We start from the raw sequence: 13,628 nt of genomic DNA, 5'->3' as shown, positions 1-13,628 counted from the left end.
TTTGTAAAGTGTATTCTCTGAACCAAAGTGGTATAAATAAATATTTAAAAAAAAAAAAATTACAACACATCAACGGGGCATGGTGTTCAGTGCCCCAATTGCATTAGGAATAAAGGGATTTTTAAAAATGTTACGATTTGCCCGTGGCACTTTGTAACGTCTACCAGAGGGAAGAAGTTCAAACTCCCTATTGAGTGGATGAGAGGGATCGTTTGCTATTTTGACAGCTTTTTTCCTAAGCATTTCCTCATACATACAACTTAATTGTTTCTGTCTTGTCCCTATGATTTTTGAGGCAAGGTTTACTATTCTCTGCAGCTTGCTTCTTCCTTTAATGTTTAGATTGCCATACCACATTGCCATGTTAAAAGTTAGAATGCCCTCTATCAGGTTCTTATAAACTGTTTCCATAATGTGCTTACTCACTCTAAAGGAGTTGAGCTTGCGCAATAGATGTAGACGTTGGTTACAGGTTTTAAAAATATAGTCTGTTTTCACTGAAATTTAGGTTACAATCAATATATGTACCTAGATATTTGAACTTGTCTACTACCTCTACAATTTGTCCCCTAATTATAAGGGGCTGCACAGGGTCCTTTTCATGAAAAACAATTTCCTGTGTTTTTGTTACATTGATCTCTAAGGAACTTTCGTCGCACCACTTCTGGAGAGATGACACATGTGCTCTATATACTAAATACTGGGAGTCTGACTCAAAATATTCATACAGAACGGCAACTGTGAGAACTGCAATGGTCTGCCAGAAGACCAAGTCCACAGTGATGCAGCGACTCAGTCTCTACTGATAGCTCACTTGCTGAAAGAAGGCCGGTACCAGCAGGTTTGGAACCGCTCCGAGTCTGCAGGCCAACTCTCTTGCCGACTGACTGCTGCTGTGACTCGGACCGTAAAATCAACCGATCCCAGAAAGTGCATGTTAATATCTGAAGGCGACCCGGATGAATGGATCAACTTGTTTATTAGCTGCTTCTTTCAGAGGAAATCACTTTTTATTAACATTCATGAAGATCCCTGAACTCAATAGTCAAACATTCATTTTTATCCTCATACAGCAGAAGAAGAAAAACAACTCAATAGCCAACCAGCCATTTAATGTTATTTTATAAAGTGGAGCTGAAATGTAAATTGCACTTTGAACCCTTTGCTTATATTGTTCATCTATTTAATAGATACAAAAACATTTTTTTTTGTATTTTTACATTGAAATCCAATATTTTATTCTTCCTGGAAAAAATATGATGAAATATGACATGTGCTTACATCAGTTAGTACCTACCAATAATATCATGATGATATGTCACCGTAGAGGTGACATATCAACCATAGAAGAGTTCAGATCCAATTTAAGTTAACAAAAATGTTAAAATCAGTCTTACAAACAGTGTGTGATGAGGACCAGTGGAGGCTGAGTCACTCCAATGTCATCACATCCAAAACATGTTCAACTCTTCTTCTCTTGAACTGGATGTGCAGAGAAACAACACCATAAAAACGACATCTGAATGAAGTGTAATAACCTAACATACACAGACATTTCATTTTAAAGAACATGAGTACCATTCTCAACACAACAACTAAAAATAGACTTAATAAACAAACTCCGAAACAGAACTGAACATTCAAATCAATCAGTCCCTCTACTATTGTACCGAGAAACACAAGTAAAACATGTATGAATTTGATATCATAGGAAAAAAATAACACTTGATTTAGTTTGAACACAACTCGGTGCAGAGAGGAGTCCTGCTGCTCCTCTTATTTAAGCTGACTCCCAGAGTTCCTCTCCCACAGTAACAACATCTGGCTGCCTGCTTGAGGCTCCAACTCCTACAAGAGACAAGAAGAGCATGTTAACAATGATGTAGTAACGACGTTCAAAAAGAAAGACTGCATCAGTCTACTGACTCCACCCATCGTCATACCAAACAGAATACAGACGCTAGCAGAGTAAAACAGCAAACGTTAGCAACTATGTGATTGACAAGTTCATTATGAAACCAATTACTAGGCAGACATACCAGATGTGAGATGTTGCTGTAATCACACGGAGATGCATCATATATACATGATTTATATCCACTCCACACTAGAAAGGTTTCGTCTGCCTGGCATCGCTCCTCTCTTGTGCCATGCCTTGTGTTCTTCTTACAGCTTTTAGACGCACATTAAAGTTCAAATATTCTCAATGTTTGGTCTCCATGTGTGAAGTCTCACCACTGGACAACGCTTGACCTATATTGCTTATTACTTTATACACAATTGTCCCACTATAACGGCCAATGGCAATGATACAGATACAAATGGCCACTGCTCTGGCCATCCTGTCATGTACATGTACATGCCCATGTCATCCATAGGGCTGTAGCGATACACTAATCTCACGATACGATATAAATCACAATATTCAGCCAACAATATGATTTGATTTTGTACGATTCGATTTTATATGATTTGATACACTTATATCATTTTCTGAAAGATTTTAAAGGGACAGTGTGATTTTGGTGACATCTTGTGAGTGTTCCATTGACTTGGATTGAATTAATATAAACTGAAAGAATCAATTACACAATTTATGGCTCTGACTGGACAGAGAGTCTCCAGCTTGCAAATGCTGGACAAAATAAATCAAATATGTGGTGAGAAAATAAGTTTAAATTTATTGAAGTGCAAACTGTAACTTACAAAGCACACACACACACACACACACACACACACACACACACACACACACACACACACACACACACACACACACACACACACACACACACACACACACACACACACACACACACACACACACACACACACACACACACACACACACAACTTTTGTTGGTTGGACATTGAGATGTCCTGCTGCTCTGAGACAAACGATAAAGTTTATGGCATCTTAAAGGAAGACGTCTCCCACCTGTCCGTCCCTGCTGATCTGCACCTTCTTGTTATCGTTCCATGGGTTGAGGATGTTTTGGGTGCTCTGGAAGGGAACACTGTCCTTGTGGATCCACTCGACACTGAAAACCCCTCCTAGTCTGACGAGGCCCCAGTCCTGGCAGCTCTCCTGACTGACGCCTGATGTCATGCGAGCGTAGCCCTGTGGAAAAGCCGGTCCTTATTTACAGTGTTCGGGTCCAGATTGTGGTCTCAGTCCTCCTTGTGTCTTTGGGCTGAGTTACCTGAAACTGTCCAGAGCCCTGAACAGAGAAGAGGAGGATGACGACGTTGTTCTCCAGGAAGCTCTTGGTCAGTTTGCTCTCATTGGATGGTGTGGTTGACCAGATACCCTTCTGTTGAGAGATCTCGATGTTCCTGACATTGCTGCTCTTCATGATGAAGTAACGTACTGATGAAAAGCCCGGCTGAGGAGACAGGAGCACAAAACGGACTGAAGAATCCCACTTATTGACTAGGAAAGCTATTTGTGAATGTGAGTGTTTCTGCAGCCCTTGGTTCTACATCCTCTTACTTTCAGGCTCCTGTGGACAGTGTGTCTGTCTGTTTGCTTCCACAGTGACATTATATGAAAGAGCACACATTTCCCTACACTTTGACCTGAAATTATGTATGAGGAGTTCAATTGTAGGAATGACAGCCAGTTCAATTTTAAACTCCCCTCCACTCTAACTCTGAACATTCCCTCTCTTGTAATGGTGTTTACATGTGGAATGTATGAAAGATGTGAAACATTTTAAAGTTGGTCATTAGGAGGAGAAGCTACGCCGTCTGATGACCATACAGGAACTGAATGTCGTTGCCTTGTAACCAATGGAGAATTGAAAAAAGGAAACAAAAACATTTGGTCACAAAAAATAGTTTGGTAACACTTTCTATGAAGGTCATGTATATAATGCATCATAAGCACATTTATGGCACATGTCCACCACTCAAAGTACGTTATTAACCTTGTTATACAGGTTTCATACATGATTATAAACATTTATAACCACTTTTATAAAGCCTTATCAATGCATTATAATGTGCTATAAAGGTGCTTATGATGCATTATATACATGACCTTCATAGAAAATGTTACCAAAAGTTCAAATATTCATCCATTCATCTGAATGAGGAAAATGTGACAGAAAACCATGAATATTTTCACGGTATGAATCAGGAAAGTTACTGCATGTTGTAGAAAAATGATAATAGATGGGATTTTATCACGTTCTAACATGTGTGATGCCTCCAGCATTTACACCAACGACTTGTAATGAAAGATGTGAATCCAAACAGTGAGGGCTCTACAGGTGAGTCATCACACGCTGCCTCACAGATCTGACATCATCACAGACCCGACAGCGTCACAGACCCGACAGCGTCAAAGACCCGACAGCGTCACAGACCCGACAGCGTCAAAGACCCGACAGCGTCACAGACCCGACAGCGTCACAGACCCGACAGCGTCACAGACCCGACAGCGTCACAGACCCGACAGCGTCAAAGACCCGACAGCGTCACAGACCCGACAGCGTCACAGACCCGACAGCGTCACAGACCCGACAGCGTCACAGACCCGACAGCGTCAAAGACCCGACAGCGTCAAAGACCCGACAGCGTCACAGACCCGACAGCGTCACAGACCTGACAGCGTCACAGACCCGACAGCGTCACAGACCCGACAGTGTCACAGACCTGACAACGTGTTCCCGAGGCTCCATGATGAAACACACAGCTTGTGTACGAAACAACAAACATGGTTCTAGTTTAAATAAATATTCACAATGCGGTCAGTCGTCCTGCTGCAACTAAGCTGCACAGAAATCATCTGATGCTGAGCTATTTAACGATCTGTGACTTCATGGAGGTGGGAGATCGTCTCCATAGTAACATCAAGGTCATACCACACCTGATGGATACCCATACTGATGCCGGGGGAGGTATAGAGACTGATAGACGCCATGTTAACAGGTCAAAGAGCAGAGCACACAGATAAAGTCATGTGGGACCTTACATAACGACATCTTTGCTTTTTAGTGCCTCTGTGTGTGTGTTTGAGAGAGACACAGAGAGGGATAGCAGGGAGTCTACCCAACACTATTTTCATATAAGTTATAAAATTATATTTCAAATGTTAATGCTTACTAGCTATTAGTTAAATTTACAATATCACAAGTGCCGTTTATATGTCACTGTGAAACTATGACAGGGCAAATTCAATTTAGCCCTAATAATAATAATAAACATGTATACATCAAAGGGAAAACAAGCTGGGTATCACTGTGACATTGATAGAGACATCCCGAAACCTGATCTCCACCAGGTGTCACAACATAGGTCAAAGGTCACAATGTCACCCACAACAGACCAGGTAAGGCCCGTTTTAGTCATAAATCAGCACAAACAGAGTTAGTGTGATGTCTCCAGTAGTACGCCATGGACAGACAGACAGGAGGCAGGCAGGCAGGCAGGTGGGCAGGCAGACAGACAGACAGACAGGCTTACTGGCATTAGACAGGGTGCACGTTTTTGCCAGGATTGTCTCACTTTTCCTCCAAAAATGCTGTCATGATTTGACAGATGTTGTAAACACACAAAGTGTCTTTCAGAGGTCACAGATGAATTACCTTTCCTGAGGAGGAAGGACAGGAGCTGTTCAAGGACTGGCTGGAAGAGTGAGGGTCATCAGAGAGTTGATTCATGGGTAATGAGGTCTCTTCTCTGCTGTGGGTTTTCATCTGTAGCAGACTGGAGAAGGCTGGCATCCTACAAGACCTGATGGGAGGATGAGTTTGATGTTAGACATGACATAAAACATGACATAGAACATGACAAACATCGTCATACACCGGCCTGGGCCTCTGCTAACCTCAACCAGGCATGAATGCATTTCACATGATAATGTTTCACATTAATAATAACATCATTTTGTTACAGGCCTGAATTAAAGCAGTTAACAGGTGGCCATAACTGTTAGTAAATAAGTAATACAAATACAAATAAAAACAATACTAAATGGAATGGAATGGAATAAAAGAAAGAAATCAAATAAACTGTGTGGGGTTGTTGATGATGTTGTTCCCATCACTTTGCAAACAGTGAATATAAATAACCTCAAATATGAGGTCAGAGGAAACTTTCATCTCAAAGAACTCTGGATTATAAATATGCTTAGTGTGAACCATCAATAGTATGCACATCCAATGTTAAGATCAGTGTTGTGGGTAACAGCGTTAGAGTAATCTAATTACTTTTTTCGTGTAACGTAACACTTAGTTTCGTGCGTCAAGAAATCAGTAACTTTGTTTTTTGTTTTTTTTAAGTAATCCGTTATTTTAAGAATTTCTCCGGATACGGAAAGGAAATCCCGACTGCAGTCTGCTTTTTGTCAGACAGTAGTGTTCCACCTGCGGATGTGTCAGCGGAGGTGCAGCGCTGTGATGCGTCTGTGCCTTGCTGCTGACCTACGTTACCTGTGTCAGCGCTTCAATACCCCACCACCCTCCAGCACACCCGTGGAGTCTCGTTCTTACTCTAGAAATCGACTGTCGGACAGACGTTTTGAAAATCTTCTTCTGCTACGTTTTAATCACTACTTTGAAGAGTAAATGTAAGTGGAGGATGGTAAAGTGAATTTAGGCCTGTGACACTATTTTTGTTCGACATAGAGGCAGCTGTTAAGATGTCTGTTAGATCGTTGACTGGTCGTTAATTTCTAAATGGATCTGAATCTGCTACCTGTTTTCCTCAGATTGTGTTTACAAGTAAGCGCACTTTCATAACTGCATTATGGGTTAAAAAAATTCAGGAGTTACCTAATCTTGTTTGGTGCTCATATATAGTCTACCTGGGCTGGCTATGTTGTGTGATAAAAAAAAAAAAATATTAATAAAGCGCCATGTGGCATATTGCTAACTGTCTATATTGTTATCCTGCAGAGTTAATTTGGTTGGATGACTGACGTTATTGATCATCGTCACAACTTCTCAGTGCATTTAAAGGAGGCTGTGTTTGTGTCAGTTAAGTTGCAGCATGTGCGAGGCGCTGCAAACGGCTTTTCATTTTTGGTAACGCATGAGTACTTTTATGTACGCGTTACTTTTATTCACAGGTAACGCTGTAACGTAACTGATTACTTTTAATTGATGGATGGCTAATTAACTAAAGGTTTGTAATAACATGTTTCTGTTTTGCATTTTAATTTTCATTGTGCTAAATAATGCTAAATACATTTATTCAATTCAATTCAAATTTCGGGAAAAGTGTGATATCATTGTTTCCAGAAGTGATGATGGGTTCTTTAGGAAATCAGTGGAGAGGGGATAGAGAGGGATAGCTCCCATGCTGTCCTCTCTCAACAGGCAAAAAAAAAGGCCAAAAAAGAGACGGTGTTCCGTTTTGGGTTTTGGCTCGGGTTTAAACTTGGGATTGAACTCTACTACCTCCAACTCTGTGTTGGTGAAGTGGTCCAGAGTCACACTGTGGACCAGACCTGAACCAGGACCCTGCTACAGCTGCAGTAATCATGCCGCCCTTTCTATTCAAAGTCTAGCCAAAATCTACACAGTTGATTGCTCGTCTCAAATGAGAATGTGGATTTATATTTAATCTTTTTGCCTCTATTGAGGAAAGTGTTGGTCTATTGATGACAGCACTGCACCAGGGCTGCCAGCGGTTCATCACGAGGTCCACACCAGCACCGGCAGTAGGCTGTAAGGCCGAGCCACGCGGCCTCCAGCCTCACACCGGCCCGGTCACAGAGCTCGCTGTAGTGCTCCTGGTTCTGCATCTGCGTGTCCAGCTGTGTCGCTCTCAGAGCCAATCAAACAGCAGGCTTGGAATCAGACAAGTGACTACTGAAACTTCAAAATCAATGCGTCTGATCAGATTGGTCACCAATCAAACTCATTCAGATTGTATATCAGCGGATAACGATCAGTGGCCGATCAGCTGATTTGTAAGCTGCAGCTGTAACCTGATCGCAATGCAGCGATACACTTCAGCAAATCCACCAGCAAATAAAAGACAATTGCGTCACACAACTGGATGGATATACAGCTGACAAACGTGGTGCCAAAACAGATGGAGTCAGTGGAGAAAGGAGTGTGCCTCTTGTTCAACACGTCAATGTGCTTTATGTGTGGTTTGCCTAAGAATGACCCGGTTAGATGCCGATTAGTCACCAGCTCATGGGCGATAATCTATGGAAAACCGACCTCCCAGACTGCAGTATTCATGTGTTTGACTTATTGTTACTTGTCAGTGGAGGCTCGTTGGGGGCTGCTCCTGGAGTTCTTCACTGAAGCCTGAGGCCCCTCCTCTGATGACATGGGCCGAGGCCTCTGGCCAATCCCAGAGGGCTGCTGCAGACCAGCCGCCTGCTCCTCTGCTGCCAACACCTGAGGGACATCACAGAGAGCTCCAGTCATTGACCTGCATCCTGGTGTTCACATGAACTCATCAAACTGAAGCATCATGGGAAAGTTACAGCACATGGATGAAACAAGGGAGGGAACACAAACCCCAGCAGTGACAGACTTCTCAGCTTCCCATATCAGGTCTAACATGATCACCTTACTCTTTCCAGGGGGCCAAGACCAAAGTTAATGGGAGTCCACCAGTATGCTTGTGCTCCCGACCCCCCAGTTTCAGTCGTGGTTCACATGCATTCTCACTCAAACACACTGTAATCTCTCTATTTCAATTTGTCACTAGAATTCTTTAGCGTTACCGTTCATGTTTTACATTGCATACCTTTGTCACAGTGATTGCTGTTTCTGTTTTTTGTTCTAAAGAACTTGAATTACTTGATTTTGCAAAATGTAGATTGATAGATATGTTACTTGACAAGTTAAGGCAAATAGGAGCAACTATTTTCTTAATAAAGTTGTATTACCTTTTAAAGCACCCAGTACTATAAATAAAACAGAGATGTTTAAGCATCACCGACATCAACCAGTGACTAGTAGAACTATACGCCGCCAACTCTGACTCCTACATAGACTGCTGTGGCTCTGTGATGTTGTTGTGACAGTTCAAGGAGGAGAAGAGCATTTCACGTACAGAAACCAGGGTCCGGATGATGGCCTCGTCTTGCTGAGACCAGGGCTTTGAAGGACAACGGATCCTCTTGATGAAAAAACTTTGCCACTTCTGCCTCAGTTCAAACACGAGTCCTGCAGCCTGACAACACAACACGACATGTCAACAATAAAGACTACAGAACATCAAACAGGCTCAAACAAAGGAGCATCAGAGGAGAATGTCCTCAACAGAAAGCTGTATGGATTTAGCCTTCTCTCTCCAAACCCCTCTATGACAGAAGTGGAAGCTTTATGTATGGAAGGGAGTGATATATGTCCCCAGGAGTCCCCCAGGGGTCTGTTTTAGGGATGCGCCTCTTCATGTACATTTATAATGTGATTTTGTCACTTTGTCTAGCATTCTACATTATGTATCATTTGGTGATGATTCTCACACTAATGCATTATTATGTTTGTACAATGTCAGTGAGTCTGTCTGCTCCTGAGGCACGTAGTAGATATGGATTTGTTTTAAGTCAAAAAAGGATTCAAACTAAGATTTAAAAGGTTGACAGGTCCGTGCCGACGCCCTTGATGTCCCCTCACCTCTCTGTCCATGTGGAAGACGAGCCAGTCATCAATCCTCAGCTCTGCCAGGTCCTCCGTCTCACTGTCACTGACGTCAACCAGAAGACCGTCTGAAGGAAAAAGACTTCCAAATAAACTTCTATCACGAAACACTCATCAGGAAAGTCTCAACATTTGTGTAAAACAGTATGTGAAGCACGTCAGGAGGATGAGGCAAAGTCCTTGTCTCGTTTGGACAGGAAGCTTTGTACTCAGCTATCTGGATTTAGGATGGCAGTCACTTCATTTTGCTTTTTGATAACCACACATCCATCAACCAGTAACTAAATGGTTCCTTTTTGAGCAAACAACAACAAAACGAATCAAAACCAATGTCTAATACGAGAGGATCTTTCCCTTTTCCATTGATTCGACGGTTTGACGCCACATTTCAGAGCTCTATATCCATCTAGTTTGAATTTTATAGTGGCTCTGGTTTATCGCTGCATTTCCATCAGGTTAGTGGCGCAGCTTCCGAATATCAGCTGATTGGTGGTCTCTCTAATCAGAAGAGCCGATGATGCATTGATCCTGAATCCAAGCGTTATAATACTCATCTGTGGAGCCTGCTCATTAATCTGCTCTGAGAGCGACCCAGCTGGACACAAACGCTGGTGGATGTGGAACAGCTGGACACGCATACACCGGTGCAACAACTCGTACATACGTAACCTGTCAAAATATACTTTATATACATATACATACGCTGGCCAGAAGTGTTAAGGTGTGGTCGCATGAAACGCAAAGTCAATGCAACGATGCGGCTAGATGCAAAGATTGATTTGGCTTATTGTCTTGCCGACAGACCTAGCATCATTATGTAGTCTTCGGCATCGTTTTTAACCATTTATTGCAATTAAATCACAACAAAATTGTTTATTTGGGGTTCATACGGCTGTAGTAAACCAGCCGAAGTGTGGCTCAATGAAATTCACTGAGCAACTCAGACAGAAGACTGTTTGGTGTATCTGGGACTTCACAACATGTACAAAGTTGCTATTTCAGTCATGACTGATGAAACAGGGTCAGTGTCTACATCGAGGTAAGCCCCGCCTCCGCTCCGGGACATCCCGCAACAAACACAACTGATCCTATCAAACGCAGCGGTGAGTAACGCGAGGCAAAACATTTGATTTGTGTTTACTGTGAACACACTCTACAGGTGTAAAGGTCTAAAGGTCAAGGGCTCAGTAGCATCAGGAACCATAGCGACGCCGCCAACCTTAAATACATTATCATGAGATGTGAAAGGTGTTACCAGACGGTTGCTGTGCAGCGGGTTCCTGCAGGGCAGAGCTGGGTAGTTTGGCACACCCTCCAAATATGGCCACAGTGATGGCGGTGGTCAAGGAGCAGCAGCGGACGCTGGCCATCCTGTGGCCTCGGCTCATCTCGTCATAGATCAACCAGTCCGTGGGGAGGACCTGGGGCGGTTTGGACTGGCCGTTCTAAACCGCAAACAGTCACACAAAACAAACGTCTCTTTTCTAACTGGTCAATAACAACAACACAGGAATGAGGAAGTGCCGTGTTGGAATATCAACATTCCCTGCTGTGTTGATGCTGCCACTTCTGGATGAAGGTTGTTATATACCATATATATACTTTCTATACTCAGCCTGTTTTGATCCTATGTTTAACTGTGACAGCCACATGTGTGTCTCCATGTAGGACCGGGACAAACATACAGTACATGAACTCTACAAACAAATAAGCTGCAATCATTGTGTTTGTGTCCAATCTTTCTGTGCAGGAAAGCTCTTCCAACATATGGATAATAATAGATCCTGTAAAGGTCTGACCTCTCTGTCCAGAGCTCAGTGGATCGAGCAGAATCTAAATAAAGTAGAAAGGATTTTCCCAGTCACATTAAGGTAGCAGGATGGTCAGAGTGGCCGACATCTATATAGCTAGCCAGACATACGTCTCTTCCTGGTGAGCTGTGACATCACACTACAGCCCCACTAACAGGTGTCACCATAACGACTAACAATAAGCACCGCTTTTTTTTTTTGGTACACATGACCAGTGAAAACAGTGCAATGTCTCCTGTTCCTGTTCTATTAACTGGGATAGAAGGTTAGAAGGTCGGATCCCTCACAATGACATATGGATGAAGGGGTGTGTCCTCCTTACCTCCTTCACCTGAGAATGGACTGAACTCAGGATGGACGTGGGATGAAAGTGGACCTTCTTCTCTCGGTTACTAGAGAGCATGGAGGTCTCCTGGTTGATGTGGACCAGGTTTGGATACATGCCGGCCACCAGTGCTGCCTTCACCACCGCCCAGTTCTCGGAGTTCAGATTGACATCACGGATGTCACTGCCACCGCGGGCTCTCACGAAACCTGGAACACAGAGGCCTGTTTACATCCTGTCTTCATCCATTCATCATTCAGAAGTGTTTTCTTCCTGATCAAATGCACACCTCCATAGATGTACTGTTATATACTCATTCATGGTGAGAGACTGGTTAATGTTCATGTGAAACCAATGATATATTAAGAACAGGGAGTCTGGTGATGTTGGGTCAGATCACCACAGATGACTGAGCACAGATCATTTCTCTGTTACTGTCAATACAAAAGAAAAAGGAAAGAAATAATAAAAACAATCACAGTAAGACAATCTAAATATACACAAATAAATAAACAGAAATAACAGAACATAAGAAGAAGAAGAATACAGTAATAATGTATAACAAATAGGGCTGGGTATTGTTTAGAATCTCACGATTCGATTCGATTTCGATTCGTTGGGTCACGATTCGATTCAATATCGATTCGATTCGATATTGATTGAAATGCTTCGATATCGATTCAGTTTCAAATAGAAATACACAAGTAAGAGTACCAAATCATTTTTTCAAATAATTTATTTAGTTTCATGCCTTATGAACAGCAGTGGTATAACTCATAGCATGATAAAACAGGACACTACTTAAACACTGAACTACAGTGCATGTAACCGCCGCGGAAGCTATGGTAGTAGACAGTAGTAGTGCAGATATACCGTTGAAATCACGGCCGGAGTGGGACTCATTTTCAGCCCTGGAGTTTCATACCTCAGACCGGCCCACTTTAGATCACGACCTATTAGGCTATATTAAAATAATGTAATTATAACTTTACATGTTAAGCATACAATAGCGCACTGTTCTCTAAAGCCTTGTAATTCCGTGTATTTTCACACAGCCTTGTGGCCACAAGTGCCCATAGTTCGCCCGTGTTCAGCTGTCCGTTTGCCGGCTGGTTTGCATGCGGCGCGTCTTGGCGTTTCGCGTTCGACGGAGAGTCCGCCTGTGTGGACTCTTGTGGACCTGGGCGGGCCGGTGTTTGACCGATGTCCGCGGGCTTTTCAGCCAGCTCTGAGGGTGATAGTCCCGACAGTTCGGCTGGGTTCTTGTGTCTATTTACCTGCGGGAATCCCCGCAACGCGTCCGAGTGTTTTACGTGTGTACGGACGGAGCAGAAGTCCGGCTTCGCTGTGCGTAATTGTGGCGTGGCGCGGACCTGGACCGGCCGGTGCTTAAGTGAGCTGCACGGGCTTTTCACACAGCCTTGGGGGCACAAGTGCCCATAGTTCGGCCGTGTTCAGCTGTCTGTTTCCCGGCTGGTTTGCGTGCGGCGCGTCTTGGCGTTTCGCGTTCGACGGAGAGTCCGCCTGTGTGGACTCTTGTGGACCTGGGTGGACTCTTGTGGACCTGGGCGGCCCTGTGTTTTAGTGAGGACCGCGGGCTTTTCACCATGGTCTGGGGGCATCAGGGCCGAGAATTCGGCTGGGTTCTTGTGTCTATTTACCTGCGGGAATCCCCGCGACGCATACACGTGATACCCACTCCACTCAGTGCCATGACTGAACACCGGCACAAAAATAAATACAAATAATAATTGAACACCGGCCCTCGCGGCCCAAAAGTCAGACCGGCCCACCGGAAATTGTCCCGGTCCTCCCGATTAGCCACTCCGGGCCTGGTTGAAATGCACATATTTGTTTATCTACTCTTCACTCATT

General features: G+C 43.4%; 1 protein-coding gene across 2 annotated transcripts in view; it reads right to left on the bottom strand.

Annotated features, from left to right (window-relative positions):
* Positions 1–975: 975 nt before the first annotated feature.
* Positions 976–13,628, bottom strand: part of ythdc2 (YTH domain containing 2) — a 35,456-nt gene continuing 22,803 nt past the window's right edge. For both annotated transcript variants that reach the window (XM_084035614.1, XM_084035615.1), the window contains exons 23-31: positions 11,751–11,962; positions 10,873–11,062; positions 9,594–9,685; positions 9,028–9,147; positions 8,221–8,363; positions 5,592–5,739; positions 3,204–3,386; positions 2,939–3,121; positions 976–1,848 (exon numbers count right to left, since the gene is read on the bottom strand). In XM_084035614.1, the coding sequence (XP_083891740.1) occupies positions 1,777–1,848; positions 2,939–3,121; positions 3,204–3,386; positions 5,592–5,739; positions 8,221–8,363; positions 9,028–9,147; positions 9,594–9,685; positions 10,873–11,062; positions 11,751–11,962 (1,343 nt within the window). In that variant the 3' untranslated portion in view covers positions 976–1,776. The remainder of the gene's footprint in view (positions 1,849–2,938; positions 3,122–3,203; positions 3,387–5,591; positions 5,740–8,220; positions 8,364–9,027; positions 9,148–9,593; positions 9,686–10,872; positions 11,063–11,750; positions 11,963–13,628) is intronic.

The sequence above is a fragment of the Eutrigla gurnardus genome (assembly GCF_963514095.1).
Source record: "Eutrigla gurnardus genome assembly, chromosome: 19".
Taxonomy (NCBI): Eukaryota; Metazoa; Chordata; class Actinopteri; order Perciformes; family Triglidae; genus Eutrigla; species Eutrigla gurnardus.
The sequence above is the reverse complement of the archived record's forward strand: the minus strand, read 5'-3'. Positions and strand labels throughout refer to the sequence as shown.